This window comes from Centrocercus urophasianus, unplaced genomic scaffold (assembly GCF_019232065.1).
Source record: "Centrocercus urophasianus isolate 14NV4802_14NV808 unplaced genomic scaffold, USGS_Curo_1.0 seq_2, whole genome shotgun sequence".
NCBI lineage: Eukaryota > Metazoa > Chordata > Aves > Galliformes > Phasianidae > Centrocercus > Centrocercus urophasianus.
The window spans coordinates 16,179,254-16,195,566 of NW_024884755.1; the positions used below are offsets into that span (position 1 = coordinate 16,179,254).

The window sequence follows — 16,313 nt, forward strand, 5'->3', positions numbered from 1 at the left end:
TCTATCTATCTATCTATCAGGGCCTAGCACGCTGGGGATACAGCAGCCTGAACCATAAACATTAATAATACAGTGGGTATTACTCAAATGAAAGCTGCCACTTTTCCTTTGTGGGAATAAACCCCTGGGTAATCGCTGCTCATACTTATCTGTTCCTATAATTGCTTTCTGCAGAATCACTCCAAAAGAAGCTCTGCTGGCAGGATGCTGCTCTCCCTGCTCTCCCCCCGCGTGAGCTGGCCTGCACGATACCTCCTGTGTGACCTGCACCGCTGGGGGCTGCATGTGCAGAAGAGGGCTGTCTGTCCCTGCAGAGGTGTGCAAACCACACGGACAGCCAGCAGCCACCACGTCAGCCCTGTCTTCACTAGGGCTTTGACTTTTGGTGATAAAGTCGCCGTCGTTGACCAAAATGGTGAGCACACATACAGGGAGCTTTTCTGCCACAGCCTCCGCCTGTCCCAGGAGATCTGTAGAGTCCTGCAGTGCTCCAGCAGGGACTTGAAGGAGGAGAGGATCTCATTTTTGTGCCCCAATGATGCCTCGTATGTGATTGCCCAGTGGGCTTCTTGGATGAGTGGAGGCATAGCAGTTCCCCTGTACAAGAAGCACCCTGTGCAGCAACTGGAGTATGTGATTGAGGATTCGCAGAGCGCTCTCGTCATCGCGACAGACGAGTATGTGGGGAAAATAACCCCTAGTGCTGAGAAGCTGGGAGTCCCAGTGCTGCCACTCAGCTTTCGTAGCAGTGGATCTGCAGATCAGACAGCGGTGGAAGACGTGCCCTTGGCATCCAGTGCTTCCTGGAAGGACAGGGGAGCCATGATAATCTACACGAGTGGGACAACGGGGAGACCAAAGGGTGTCCTCAGCACCCACGAGAATGTGCAGGCAGTGGTGAGTGCTGCTTTCTCTGCAATGCTCGTGCTGAGGGACAGGTCTTGTCCTTCCCAGGTGGTTTGGCATAACAGACCTGATTTCTGCACTACTGGGCCGTGTCCTGAAAGTCCCCAGCATTTCTGAGGTGAGCACAAGACTCAGAGTTTGAGGCTCTGAACCTCGTGCTGTGCTTGCAGCCAGGGGCACGGCTTCTGCCTCCTTTCTTGGAAAGCAGCAGAGGTCAGACCTGTTGTAGAAGGACTGCTTTCTTTGCAGTTTTCTTCACTGTGACTAGCAAGGTATCTTTGCCCATAATTGGAATATAACTTAGCCCAGCACTGCACAGTGCTGCGTGAAGTCTGTGCATTATTTAGCTATATATCCCCAAGGCAAAAAATCCATTAGCTCTCTGAGCCAAAAGGAATTAAAAGTTTGAACGAGCCTGCTGACTACCTCACCAGTTTGTTATCACTGCCTGCAACCGATAGACTCATGCCATTAGGGAAAAAGAGCAGGGAATACAGGGTGCCTTATGGACACGTCGTCGAGCTCACGCCTTTCTGGGTGCACAGATACTGCAGTGGCTGGTGCAGTAAGAGAGCCTTGATGGATAGAGCCAGGGCTTGGCTATATCGGGCAAAGAATCTGTTCCCTGACAAATATGCTGATCAGCTGGGAGGCAGCCGAAGCGCTGACTGTCTTTGGTCCTGTCTCACAGAAAGCTCCCTGCCCTGTGGGAGGGGGGTTGTGAATGGCATGACCAAATTCCACTGATTTTTATTTTTGGAGAGCTGGAAATAAGCTCTCCAGTTGCTAACGTTGGGCTCTGAAGAGTCTGAGGTCTAACACTTTGAAATACCCTGTTGTGAAGGGGTAATTAGAAGCTTGGTATACATTCTGTATATTCTCTTCATGGGACATCAATTTCCTGCTCCCACTAGTTATCCTTTCACATGTGAGAAGAGCAACGTCATTGATGTCCAAACTGTGTCAGCTGAGTTCTGGAGTATTTCAGGTTTTATGTACTATTTCTGCAGGCTTATGATTTTGTGGGTCCTACTTAAAGTCATTGCTGACTTAATTCTCAGTAGCAAGGAAGGTCTGTGATCTGTGTGCACACATACATTGAAAGAGTGCAGAAGAGGTTCCTTGTGAATGCTTTATGATGGTAATTCTGCTCCTGCTGGCCCTAAAGAGGGGATTTTTGTGCCCAAGTGTTGTTCTGGGAGCGGGGGGATTTCTGGCACCAGCTGTGCAGGGGGGTGCTGGTAGGTTGGGGACCTGGGTGAAGCTTTCCTCCTGCCCTGACATGAGATTACGTGTCTTTTTCCATTAGACCACAGGGCTGGTTGAAAAATGGGAGTGGAAGAAAGAAGATGTTATTCTGCACGTGCTGCCTTTGCATCACGTCCACGGGGTGATCAATAAGCTGCTCTGTCCTCTCTGGGTGGGAGCGACATGCATCATGCTGCCCGAATTCAGCGCGCAGATGGTAAGCCTGGAGGGATCGTGTGTTGTCTTTGAAATTCAGCAGCAAGACCCCACGTGCTGTAATTAGAGCAACTCTGCAAAGAAGTTCTTAAACAATTCCAAGCTTTTTGGCTGCTGGCTGCGTGCGGTTCACCAACTGGTAAAAACCCTTTCTGTTGGACGCTGCTCAGGTTGGGGTAAGTGTGCTCTGCTGGAGGCTGCGACTTGTTTGAGTGTGACAGACGTGAACACGACACTGCTGCTCCCCCTTGGAGTGTTGGGGGTCTCCTGTTGGGGGTGATCTACTCTTGGTACCCACTGAGATCATCCACACCCAGAACAAGGGTCGTTCATTTTCTGGTACAAGGAGAAAGGTGGAAATATTGGATTTTTCCCTTGCACGTTGGCAGTGAGCTGCCTGAAGCTGTACTGCTGGTTGGATATTTCATTTTTAGTAGCTTGCATTTTCCACGTCCTCGATGTTTTGTGTTACATTACATGACAGAACACAGACTTCAGAGTTTCTTACAGCCTGGCTAAGAGAAATACTAATCCATGTCACTTGCATAGAAACAGTGCTCTTGAGCTGTAGAGGTACAAGTGTAAACAGATCTGTCAGTTTAGACGTAGCAATGTAAGTGAGAGTTTGCAAACTGAGAGCTGCTTGCAGTTTTGCAGGAAAGGTGACAGGAGGGAAACCTTATTTATAAGTGTGTTTCTGCTGCATTTAGTACTGTTTGCTGGCCAAGATAGGAGGCACCAGTCTGAGTGCTCTGCTTCTGTTTTGTTCCTTGCCCGTGGTGGCAGGTAGCTGACTTGCAAAGAAGATGAAAAGCAACAACCAGCAGTGAGGTAGAACAGCTTCTACAGTTACTGGCTCCTGGGAGCTGGCACTGTTCATCTACATCCCCTGATATTGGTGGTGGTGTGAGAGGCACTGGAGTTCTGGTTTGCTCTGAGATGAGCAGCGTCACTATTAAGTGAGCAATTTGAGGTCCTGGTGCCACCTGATAGCAGAAAGGGGACCTGCTTTGTCAGTGGGCAGCTCCTTGGGCAAGTGACGAGAGCTGTCAAGCCTGTGCTTTGTGGCTGAACAGGCCATTTTATGTGTCTGTGTTTATTCATGTGGCAGGCAGCTTTGTCATGCTGGAAGGACAAAGAGCAAATGCACAGGGTGCACCTGGAACCCCTTGATGCTGTGACTCTGCTGTGGAGCTGAGTTTGGACTCTGATCTGAGTGAGCTGATGACCATGTGATTCTTAGCAGCTTATTTCTGCTTCTCAAAGAGGCAACCACAGAAAATGTGCACTTCCCTTCTTGTTTCAAGATGGCCCTGGCACCTGAAAACCCCACTGGTAGCTGAGCACCGGTTCTTCCGAGGGGAAAAGCCCCAGAATCACAGAGGGGCAGCTCTGCATTCACATCTCCAGAAGGATGCTGTTGTAGAGGAAGGGCAGTGAGGTGCCCTGGCAGCTGGAGCTGGTGATATCTTCTTGATAGTGGCTGCCCAGCTTACCTGCTGCCATCTTAATGGTGTCAGCCCACGGAGCGTTGTGTGCACACAGCTTGGGGTGCAGCAGGGATGCATGCCCGTCACAGCTAGGGCTCAGAGCATTGTCCAGGCACTGCTAGGAGGCAGCTGGTGTGAAGCAGAGGAGCGTGCCGATAGCCTGGAAGCAAAGCCAAGCCCTCTGGAGGGCGCGTTTCTCCACATCCTGTGCCGCTGGTGATTGATCGTCCCTTACACCCATGTGTTTTTCTGTGCTCTCTCCCGACATCTGCAAATCAATGAGCTGACATTGAAGGATGGGTCCGGGTGCCTGCAGCAGGGTGCCTGCCTGCTGCCTCTGATCAAAGCCCTCTGCTGGAGCCAGCAGTGAGGGCGAGTGAGGACAGCGCGGGGGCCATCGCACTGACCCTGGAGGTTGGACTTGGGCAGAGGTCGGCGTGGTGAGTGAAGTTCCGGGGGCTCTCAGGTGCACTTGGGCTCTGAAGGACATCCTTTGCTTTTCTATTCTTTTTATTCCCTTTATTTTTCCGAGGGCCTCCCCTGGGAGCTGAAAGTGGTTTGATCGACACTACAAAGAAAGCACATGAGGGTAAATAAGGCTTTCTTGTGGAGTTTAATGCAAGCTGCCTTTCAGTTCCGGTCTATTTTCGCCAGCTGTTTACAAAATACCCTTTGCTACTGAAATCAGCTTTCAGAGTTTCAGTGGAGGATTTTGCAAAAGGAGCCCGAGTTTTGCTCTGCGCTTTTTCTCTTGGTTGCACCTTGAGAAAGCAGCCAATTATAGTGTGATATAAAGAAACCCGGATGGCAGCTAAAACACTTGACAGCCTGATCAAAACAAGGCTGGGAACTTACTCTCAACCTGCTGCAGGCATATTTAGCCTTGAGTGATACTGGCACGGGTTCAAGAGAAACCGCAACAGCATACCCGATGTGTGTTTGGTTTCTAATCACCAACACTTCATTATACAAAATAAATACTTTATTATTACAGCCTTTATTAAATTACATAATTTGTGGTGTGCCTTATAGTCAGATACTGATGCCAGTCTGGTTCCAGTGGTGGTAACAGCGCTCTTTATTTTTTCCCCTTGGTTAGAAGGCGCTCTGAGCCCCAGGCCAGGACTTGTCGCTCCCTGCATCTTTCAGACCCTTCCGTCTGTTTTTGGGTCCAAGGAAAGGTTAAAAATCAAGCTGTAAAATAACCTCCGTGTCCTGACCAACATCCACTCTCTCACCAAAACAGCATCTGATGCCCAGGGCTGCGTGCGAGCTATTGCTGAGGCCACAGGGGCTCATTAAAGTGTATTGAGCTGCCTCAAGCGTGAAAGTTGCTGCATAAAATCAGATTCTTTTTATTAAATGAGGACATCCATTACTTTGCACCAGCTACTGTACATGTTATAATTCACTTTATAGCACCATCTGTTAAGGCTGTCTCGCTTAAGCTTTTTGCAGCATCTTTTTATTGTAAGTTATTAAAAAATATGGCTGCATCTATTAATCATTTATTAATAAAGGCTTTATAAATGGACCCATACTTCCCAGCAGCACAGTCAGTTCATCCATGCTGTGCAAGTCCCCACTGCGTGGGCTCAGTGTGATGCTGGGAGCCCCCCCAGCTGCTGCCTGCCCTGGGGGCCTTGAGAGCAGCACCCAGCACTGCAAGAGTGCTTCACTGCCTGGAAGGGACAGCTCTGAGCACAGTGACATCTCCGTGCTGCTGTGGGCATGCACAGTGGGCAGAAAGGCATCTGGGAGCTCGTTCCTCCCAGCAGCTGTGTGGGGCGAGGGCAGCTCTGATGTTATTTTTGTTTTCAGCTGAGCGTGAGAACAGGGAGGGCAGAATGTGCTTTGAAGTCAGAGCGAGCTGCAGCCGAAGGATCCCTTTGTGGCCCTCCTGGCAGAGCTTGCTTCCAGGCTGCATGCTTCTCCAGCTGCATGCAGGCAGCAGCATTTCCCAGTGACTTCTGAACCCATACCTACAGAGTAGGGGCACCCTGAGCCCACTGCCTGCTGAGGTTTTTGGCCAGTGTGGGTTCATTCTGAGTTTGGACAGTGAGAACTGCTTGTCTTGCCTTGGGGCACTGCTGCTCCCGCCTGGACAGGAGGGAGCAAATGCTTAAGGGATGAATGTTCAGTTGAGAAAGGCTGTCAGCTGGTTGCATTCAACACGAGGTCAGATCCTGGTAGCTCTTCAGCAGGGGGGATGGAGGAAAGTTTTAGGAATCTGAACTCACTGTGGTCCGTGCTGCCCCTTTGGCTCTCCAGGTCCTGAGCTGCGGTGCACTGCCTGCAGAGTGACAGCACTTTGTCAGTAAGCATGTTGAGATGCAGATTTGTCACCCTAAGGTTGTTTTAGTGCCACACTCACTGTGGCTGACTCTAAGGTGTCTCTAAGGTTTGTACCTTCTAAAAATGTTTTACAGCAAGGTGAGGGCCGGGTGCTGCTGCATTGTGCCTCTGTTTGGTGGCCTTGTGAGGTCCCATGGCACAGGAGCATGGTTGCCTGCAGGGAGGAAGAGCATGCACCGTGGTCCTGAGCCTCTCCCCATGATCTGTCACTTCTGCAGACACCAGCCTCGGTGATTTAGGCATTGTTTTTATAATCAAAGCAAGTGCAAGCACACAGGGTTCTGATCTGCAACAACCAAGCACCAAAAGGGCGGTGTGCTGGGATGGCCTGTCCCATACTGTTTCAGCTGGAGCAAGGCACTCCTCTTTTCATTCTGCTCCAGACTCAAAGAGGAGGCGGTGGAGGGAGGAGCAGGTCGCTGCTGAATGGGTTGTGTTTGATCACTTCTCACAGACCTGGCTTTCAAAAGTTAGTGTTTTTCTTCCTGTCTCCCCAGCTCTGCCGTCTGTCCTCAGCATCTGCTCAGGAGTAATGTCTTTTCATGTGTGTGGGGATAAAGAAGAGATGGAACCGGAGCCTGTCATATTTACTTATATTCCTGGCTCCCAGGGAAGGCACTTGCTCCTTTCAGTATGCCTGCAACACAGGAAGGGTTTAAAAGCTTCAGCCTGGAATAGAGAGGGGCCATCAAACTGCACTGATGAATAAATGATTAAAACCCGAGTCGCGTGGAGCACAAACAGTTTGGGGTTGCAACACACACGAGGCGAAGCCACCGAGGGCCTGGTTTCCCTTTGAAGAGAGGACTGTTTCCTTTTGTGCATGCTGCTCCCCAGCAGCAGCTCTGTTTGGCTGCAGCCACTGTTGCTCTCACACAGATCGGCGGGCAGCGCTACCTGCACGGCAGAGATCGATGCGCAACACAAAGCCAGCTCCTGGATCAAAAGGAGAAGTAAAAGGATGATTTAACCTTGCATTAGAGGTATTGTTGCTGCTGAAAAGGTGTAAAAAATATGTATAAATTCAATAGCCACTGAAAATGATACCGTAATTTTATAAGGGAGAGAGGAGCTGTTGTGTCTGTCAATAGAGGTAGCGGTACGGGTCGTCTATTATCTGTTTGGGTTTAATGGGAAAATCCATGCTGATTTTCGCTTTCCTTTCAGCTTTTAGGCATTTTTGCCCACGTCTCTTCTGGCTCCTTTTGGAGCCTTGCATCAGGCAAAGGCTGCCTGGACTTAGCATACAAATCGCCACTGCCACCTTCCCCTTCCTCTGCTTCAGAAGATGCCCAGGTACTGATAGATCTGCTGGTTTCTGTCTGCTTTATACCATCACACGTTTCCCTCTGAGGGCAAAGGCTCTGTTAAGGAAGGAAAAATTGCTGCCTTTTCTTCTCTGTGCTGCATCCCTTCCTTCAGGTGATGTTAGCAGTTCTGGATGCAGGCTGGGGAGGCTGCTGCAGGGAAGGACAATCTATGGGAGCAGCTTGTGTGTTCCTCCTGCCTCATTCACCACCGTGCCATCTGCATGCTGTAAGAAATACGTGGGAAAATCTTGCAGCTTGGCCTCACTGGGATTGTTTTAGACCCTCTGGTGTCATTTTTTCCTCTCCCTCTCTCTCTTTTTTTTCCCTCTCATTTCCTGCTGGCAAAATCCCACCGGCCAGCCCATGGAATTGCCCAGATACGCTTTTGTGCAGTGGGAGGGGAAGAAAATCAGGAATGTCAGAGGGCTCTTGGGAACAGAAGGTCTTCTGCTTTGCTGGCTCAGGCAGCCTGTCCTGTAAGCCAGCAGTGCTGTGTGCCTGCCCTGGGCTTTTGCTGCCATCACTGCTGATGGGAAGCTGTACCCATTCTTGTTTTCTTGCAGCTAGAAACAGTTTGATTCAAGCCCTTGTTCATTTTAAATGAAGTTCTGGTCCACTCCACGCCATCTCCTGAACGTATTCCATCTAAAGACTGGTACTTTCCTATGCTTTGCACTATAGTGATGATTTAAAGGCTCAGTGTTTCAGCCAGAGGGCTGTGCCCCACTGAACATCCCCAGAGCCAGGCTGGTGGGTGATGGCATCTCTGGGCTCCCTGCAGGCAGGCAGAGCAGGGGGTGCATTTGTGACAGAGGTCTCAGGTGAGCAAAAGAAAAAGAAACAGTGGGCTGCCAATATCCTGTCTGCAGGTGATTGATGTGGTGACAGTGACACGTCGGGTAACAGAGAGGGAGAGATGGATCTCAGTGCTCTAAACCTGACGGTGTCAGAGGATGCTGTGTGTGGGAAGGGCAAAGCTGGCCCCTAGCTGGAGGCCAGCCAAGTCCCCGGCTTGATCGATTAGTCCCAGGTAATGAGGCTTTCCCAGATCCTTCTCTTAAACCATGAAGTTCTAGTTATGAAGCAGCACTAGCTGTTTCAGCTGGCTGGGCAGCAACAAGCCCTCTGGACGCCTGTGGGTCTGCAGAGAGCTGGGGGCTGCCAGCCTTGTGCCGCAGCTCGGTGCTTAGCGCTGCTACAACACATGGTCGGGATCCAGATTTGGCTGAGCAGCAGCAGAACAGGTGGGGATGTTTGGCTGTCAGCAGATCGGCCCAGCAGCGGCTGGTGGCACGCATCCAAAGGCAGCTGCTTATCTTTGGGAAGGGGCTGCTGCTGGGGCGAGTCGGGCTGACACAGAGCTGCTCCCATGGCCGGGATGGTGGCACAAAGGGTTTTATCTGAGGCAGGAGCTGAGCAGATGTGCGAGGACAGGGGGATCCTGGGGTGCAGCAGAGAGCTGTGTTTTGGAGCGATGGCGTCGGGTGTTTGTTTGCTTTGTTGTTGTTGTTGTTTTTTAATCCAAATGCATGTGAAAATAAATCTGCCGCACAGCCAGTCAGACTGGAAGTCTGCCCGTGTTCCCCACAGCTGCTCTGGGCTTCTGCAGGCAAATCACACAGTGAGGATCGAGCAGCTCCAAACGTCTGTCTCCCATCAGTTCTTTGGCACAGGCCCGGTGCCTGCTTGCTGTCACCTGTTCCCCTGCCCAAGGCAATGGCTCGATGGAGCACCAGGGGGAGAGGAGCAGATCCCTGGCTTTGGAGATCTCTCTCTCTCTGTGCTGCTGCCTCAAATGGGAAAAATGCTGTGAGGCTGAAGAGAAAACGACCTTTGGGGAGAGAGGTTGGGAGACATATAGTAGGGGTCAAATCCTCCTCGATGCAATTTTGCCTATTCTGCCTTCATTCAGGGCTTCGTGCTGGCAGGGGTGCCTGCAGTGTCGGGGCATGGCTGTGTTGTCGGTCATTGCAGACACACTGCGTTCCTTTTCTGCTCCTCTCAATGCCCATAGGGGCTCACAGTAATCGTGTCCCAGCTCCCATGGCTCTGGGGGTGTCCTTAGGTCCCAACCCCACGCCTGGTGGCTTCCCAATGTGTGCATCCCTTGGGTGGGACACTGCTTCTGTTGGATGTGTAGGGCTGCATTAAGAACAACGCGGCGCCGACGGGGTTTTCTGAGGGCTGATTGTTCTGAAGCAGCCAAGTGAGAGCCGGCAGGGAGAGGTGATGCTGGTGCAGTGAAGTAGAAAGTAATGAAATGGAGCCCGAGCGAGCAGGACGGAGGGGAAAGGGGCAGCACACACAGCAGCACCCGGGGTGACAGCATGAAGGAGAATCACTTGTTCACCTCCAATCAATTCATGCTTTTTTTTTCACCACCGCACGCGCCTGTGTGCAGCTGAGCGTGTGCTGGGAGGGAGGGAGGGGAGGCAAGCAGTGTCAGGAGCTGTTAGGAAATACATTTGTCAACAACAGGGCAGGGAGAAAGGAGAGGGAGAGGTGGCCGTCACCGGAGCTGAGTGGGCCAGAGCCATTTATTTATTGATGGCTTTGTATCCTTCCTGCCTTGGGGAGAGCTCACCTGGAGGGAAGAGTGACAACGTGTGGAAGAAATGGCTCTAATTTCAATATGTATGTCTGCTTGTTGCTAACTGCTCCCAAGTGGAGCTGCTCAGCCAGTGCAGTGTCTGGGGTCACTCATTCCTCTCCAGCAGAGCCAGCTGCTGGACTTTGGTTCAGTTGATGGGTCCTCAAAGCTTTGGGTCCATGGGCTCCTATTTGCTTGTGTGTGACTCTGTCTTTCCTCTCTGGAAAGCTGGCAGCTTTGCGTGGCCTTTGAAGAGCTCTGTATGCTCACAGAATTCACTTCTTCTGCCCTGGGCTCTCTTCATCAGCAAGTGCTTGGCTGTACCAAAACGTGCCATTTGCATCTTGTGATCATTGAGTGTGAGAGTGATGGGTGATCCCTTGCTGAGAAAAAGCTGGGAAGTTGGCACTGACAGTGCTGACCCTCTACTCTTAATATCTGGGTATATACGTACACATACATGATGCCTCTTTCCTAGGTTTGGAAGAAGTTCTTGAGCTCCCAGGCTCCCCGTGTCAACGTCTTCATGGCAGTGCCCACCATCTATGCCAAGCTGATAGAATACTATGATGAGCATTTCTCTCAGCCCCAAGTGCAGGACTTTGTGCGTGCCTTTTGCCAGGAGAACATCAGGTAGGTGGGTACTGCACGTCCTGCTGCCCCCAGCTCTGCACCAGGCAGGGGCTGCTGTGGCTGTTGCACCAAGTTTTCTTTTGGACTTCACCTCCTCACCACCAGGCAGGTTGTGGTGCTGTGGGATCTCTCTGACAAGAACAGGGGTGACATTATTTAATTATGAGCTGCTCTTGCGTGGTAAAGCCAGAAGGGGTCTGCCTGCTTATTAAACGTGTCACCCTACAAGATACAAGACTGAGAACTTCAGCCTGCAGCCCACAGATCCCTACAGATGCTGCTGCTTGTGCTGCAAAATCTCTTTTAGGAGGCCATCCTGTCTTAACTTAGACCCCCCTATTAGACAGAGAATCTCTTCTGCGTGAGGAATATCTTGGATACTGGCTGAAGGCTTTTGGGTCTTGTAGGGTTTTACGTAATGCAGGCTTTACATAACATTTTGTTGGAATGAAAACTCCTTAGATGCTTTCTTATGTGGTTTTCCATGTGCAGGTTGATGGTGTCCGGCTCTGCAGCCCTGCCTGTGCCTGTCCTGAAGAAGTGGAAGGCCATCACTGGGCACACTTTGCTGGAGAGGTATGGGATGACAGAGATTGGGATGGCACTTTCCAACCCTCTGCATGGAGTCCGTGTCCCAGGTAGGAGTCTGGAGAAGGTGACACCAATCAGAAGTGTTTTGCTTTCAAGTGTTCTTGTTTATTCTCACCACAGAGAACACACATCTCATCACTGTTTGTCAGAACTGGGGAGAAGACTGTGTTGTGAGCAAAGATGCTGGTAGAGGAACTGGCATTGGGAAGGTAGGACAAGCCACGAGTGTGTGTGCAGAGCTTGCTCTGATACACACCAACCCAGCTAGGCCAGGTCTGTCCTGGAGGCAGAATACACACGATGTACTCTGCTTGATGATTTCCAAAGTCTTAATGAGTTCAAACACTGTGATGGGATGGCATCTTCAGCTTCTGCTTTGTGAAGTTGTATTTGCATAGGATGTTGACACAGGGCTCTCCACGGAGCAGCTCGTGTCCCGTCAGTCAGTACTGAACATTTAAAATAGGGTGTCTGTTCACTCTTATTTTAGTGCAACTCTCTTAACTCCTCAGGAGTTAGGAATTGTCACACCTCGTCGTATGCTCTGGCTCTGTTCTCTCCTTGTCTTCCCTCACTTCTCGTAGCTACGCTTTGTGACTCCTCTCAATATCTGTGGTTTTATGTAACCTAGAAATAAATTGATCTCAAACATTAAAAATATCAAATGCCCCCACCCTCCCTTTGGTTATAAACGTGGCCATCTGTCTGACAAGCAACCCAGCCCACCACTATGCCACCTTCTCCTCCCCACATGCTGTCTGCACATGCATGGCACCATATGCATCATTTTGGTCTCTGGTCTCCTGGGGACCGTTGTTACCCAGGTGGGACTGTCCTGTGCCTTGTGGCTTCCCCTCACACCCCAGTCCTGCTGGTTGTAGCAGCTGTGCCCTGGAAGGAATTGCACAGGGTGAGGAGAAGCCACAGCTTCCCCCAGCATTGGCTCCTGAAACTGAGAGCAGCTTGGGGGCAGCACAAAATACAAAGTGCAGTTAACTTCTGCAGTGTAGTTGTGATTCCCCCAGTCTGGCCAGTGCTTGCTTGCGTGCTGGAGAAGGGAAACTCAATTCCCACCTGCATGAGCTTGAGCACTCTGTGAGCCCCAAGGTGTAGGATGGTGGCTTGAGGTCGTCTGGATATCACAGCAGCCTTGTTATATTTGCTTTTTATTTTATCTTTTGTAGGGGAAATGAGTGGAGGCTCTCAATTTCCCTGGAGACGTAAAGGCTGTGTGGATAAGGCAGAAATGGACACCAGGAAAGGCAGTTTTAATTCCAGAGATGTGTCCACGTGCTCTTGAGCAGAGGCTGTGTGTAGCCTCTGGCATTACCAGGTCTGTAGGGGACATGGGGACAAATAATCTCATACAGCTGTGAGCAGAGGAGCTGGGATAAAGGCTAAGTGTCTGTCACACAGCCACTGAGCTGGGGCTCACTGCAGCCCCACAAAAGGAGAGAGGAGAATCTCACAAAGGTGTGGATCAGCCAGGAACCTTACAGACAGAGAGCTATGATTGAATAGGCTTGGTTAATTTATTTCAGGAAGTGTCAGTTGGGAAGCAGATGGGTGCAGCTGAGGCATAATTTACTGGAGCTGTGAAAAGCTTTTGATATAGTACCCTATTAGAGGCTGGGATGTAAGGTCACCAGGTACAGCAGTATCCACCATGAATGAGTCAGCTGAGAAATGCAGCAGTGGCTGAGGCAGGAGGAGCAGTGAGCTTCCTGCAAAACAGTGTTCTGGGGACAGATGCGAGGCAGCAGCTGACAGCAGACCCACTTGCTGGCCACAGCTTTATTTTAGCACAAAAGAGTTGCATCGAGCATGGCCAGGCAGCAAGGGCTGTGCTGGAAGAGCCCTGTGGTTGCAGGATACTCATAAAGAGATGGTGGAGATGGGGCCTCAGCAGGCATCAGTGTGTTAAACATAATGCAAGAGCTTGCTGGGCATGGCCAGAGCTGAAGCAGCAGATATTGAGGTTGACTGGGATGACTTTGGTGCCTGAGATAGGGGTTGGCAACCCACAGCAGGGGTTGGAACTGGATGAGCTTTAAGGACCCTTCCAAGCCAAGCCATTCTGTGACTTTATGGCTCCGTGACTTCAGACATTTCTCTCAGTAACATTCCTTGCCACTGGAAAGCTCCAAAGAGGGAATGTGTCTGTCCCAAAAGTGATCCATCCCAGCCTTCAGATTGCAGGTTCCCTTGGTGAGGTGAACCCAAGAACCCTCACAGCTGCCAGCGGGTTCCTCTCAGAGCAGAAGCAGCACACATCCTGCTCTGCCGCTTCACGACCTTCCTTCTGCCTCTGAGGAGAGGTGCTGGGGTTGTCCTGCCCTCCTTCACCCCCTGGTGGGGCTGGGGAAGGGCAGAGCCCTCCATGTCCAACAGGTGTCCTTGGTGCTGTGGCACTGCCCCATAGGGCGCAGATCCAGAAGGCCAGGGAGGGGGGGGAGTTCTCCTTTCCTAAAGAAGAAAAGATGAAAGATTTGAAAGATAAATGTTTGCTTGTATATGGTTAAAACCCTGCTTAAAATGCCTCTGTTTTCACCAGCTCTCATTCTAATCCCCCTGGTGCTGTTACTGTGAAGGGAGATGAATAATTCATGGCTGGAGAATGCCTCACTGGGCCTAATCACCACTTTAATTGGAGGTTTAGATCAGAGGCAGCTAATAGCTCCTACAGCAGGGACTCGGTGTATTGTTGACAGTGAGATCGCTGAGTGCCTTATCGTTGGCCTGTTTCAATTCTCCCAGGACAGCACTGCACATAACAGCATCAAGGTCCCCAGATACCGGAGGACACAGACCGCAGGGCCAATTAAATTTATCTGGGAAGAGCTGACAACTTTTTTAAACAGAGGAGAGCCGGTGAGGAAGAATAATGGTGTCAGTCCTTCCTGACTGCAGCCTGACAGTGTGAACGTGCTGCCAGCTTTGCTGAGCATCCTGGAGTGTGCAGACTGGGAAGAGCTGAAAGGGCGCAGGGAGGGGAAAGAGCAGGGAGTGCTCCTGGTTCCAGTTCTGAGAGGTGGGCTGTGCTGAGTTTTGACTCCCTTCTGATGACAGCTGATTTGGGACTCAGATCCCCTCCCTGCAGAACCCCAGGGTCAGGCTGGAGGGGCTCTGAGCACTGACGGAGCTGTGGGTGTCCCTGTTCATTGCAGGGAGTGGAGCCAGGTGGCCTTTAGAGGTCACTTTCAACGCAAACCATTCTGTGATTCTAGTGCTGTGCCTTTGCAACCTGCACAGCCAACCACCGAGGTCTGGAGTTGGCGTGGCGTGTCTTAACACATCATGGTACATACATGGTGTGTGTCTTAACACATGATGATGTGTGTTTTAACACATCACCCAGGCCTGAGGAGCTCTAGTCATAGCCTGTGCACAAACTGTATCAGTGCTGACAGCCCCCTGTAGCTCTGATCAATGCTGGGAGCGTTTTCAGCCTTTACAGATTTCCATTTGCAGGTTTATCATTCTTTTGAAATGCCAAAAAACTTCCAGGCTGAACATAAGGACACGGCTCCCCATGTGGGTCTGATTTTACATGTTGGTTCTGCTTTAGCCAAATGCTTGTCTTCGTATCTGTTTGGAGGCATTGTGTTGCTGTTTGATATTTCGTTCTCAAAGGCTGAGACCAGAAGTGACCGCTGTCATTCGGTGCTGCTGCCCATGGCTCAGTCTGCTGTGTCCTGCACTGAGGCTGGCAGTTCGCATACAGCAAAGGAGCATCTTCCAAGAAAGCATTGATCTGATCTTAATGCAAAGGCTTCCAGGGCTGGCAAACCTGTGGGAGTCTGTGGCAGCTCACTGGGCTGCCTGCTGCTCCCTTCCCTGAGCTCTGTGAGGCTTCATTTACTCGCATTGTCTGCCTGCCGTCTCTTGCCGTGTCTTTCAGCCAGGTTTGGGGCTATCAGCACCAGATATTTTTCACACGGGAGAAAACGTTCCCGTAGAATTCTAGAAGGTGGCCTTGGCAAGCTTGATGTGCAAACATTTGGCTTGTATTCCGTGATTTATAGCTTCCTTTGAGTACTCTTGGAGTCTCGTGGCAGGTACAAAACTCTGCTGAAAATATATAAATACCTCTCCCTGGCAGCTCAGTGGCTCCTCAGCTCCTAGTGAGAAGAGCAGAGCACACCTCTCCCTCCTGCTCTGCTGCAGGCCCCTGTCCTGGGCTTCTGGCAGTGAGTTGGGCTGTGTCAGAGCAGCCCTGTGGCAGGAAAAGGACCTGGCTGCCTGCAGTAGCTGATCTAAATGCCAGAGGCAGTCTCAAGCTGAACAGACACATGTCACGGACCTGCCACGTAGCTTTCTGTTTATTTCTTGCCAGATTTGTTAATTGTTAGGGTAGTTTTGCTGCAATAAAATCTCACTCCCTCGTAGCCCATCTGCTCTTAGCTGATCCTGCAGGGATGCCATAAATCTGAGCTACCATGACATATTGATTTCCATGGCAACTGACCAATGTAGCAGGCACCAAATCGTGGTGTCACAGGTACCAGACCTCCAGGGCTTGGCTAGGAGAATGAGAGTGGGACAGGGAAATTGCACCTTGAACTCAAACCCCTGAATTCCAGATAATGGGGAAGGCTCCTGGTCCTGCACACCCCCACTGTAAGGACTTCCCAATTAGAAAGCACCACCAGCACGACGACTGGATGCTCTCCAGGTGGAAAAATCAATCAGCTCAAAATAAAGAGCAGACTTACCAGTGCAACCTGCCAGCCTTCCCAAGCCACAGGTTGCTCTGTGCCCGATGCAGGTTTGCATGCTGGCAGCTCCCTGCTCAAGGGGACGAGAGCCATGAGCCTCATCTTGTGCTGATAGCTGTCATGTGCCACTGAGATGCAGGGAACCCGCTGAGCCAGCAGATGCCCCAGTGCCCTGCTTGCTGCTGTGCCTGGAGCCCCCCAACAGGCTGAGGTCACAGGAGCAAAGCTGCCCTTCCTGTGTGCCTTCTGCTTACTG

The 16,313-nt window shown here is 51.0% G+C and overlaps 1 protein-coding gene across 5 annotated transcripts in view; it reads left to right on the top strand.

The window, feature by feature from the left end:
- ACSF3 (acyl-CoA synthetase family member 3) overlaps nt 1–16,313 on the top strand; it is a 40,631-nt gene that overhangs the window by 3,104 nt on the left and 21,214 nt on the right. For 4 of the 5 annotated variants that reach the window (XR_006169257.1, XR_006169258.1, XM_042821308.1 and 1 more), the window contains 4 exons: nt 175–897; nt 2,216–2,371; nt 10,594–10,748; nt 11,241–11,386. Coding sequence is in view for 3 of the 5 variants with exons in the window: in XM_042821308.1 (XP_042677242.1) it covers nt 205–897; nt 2,216–2,371; nt 10,594–10,748; nt 11,241–11,386 (1,150 nt within the window). In the remaining 2 variants the exon portion in view is untranslated. Of the gene's footprint in view, nt 1–174; nt 898–2,215; nt 2,372–10,593; nt 10,749–11,240; nt 11,387–16,313 lie in introns of those variants that run through there. The other variant, XM_042821310.1, reaches the window with a different exon arrangement.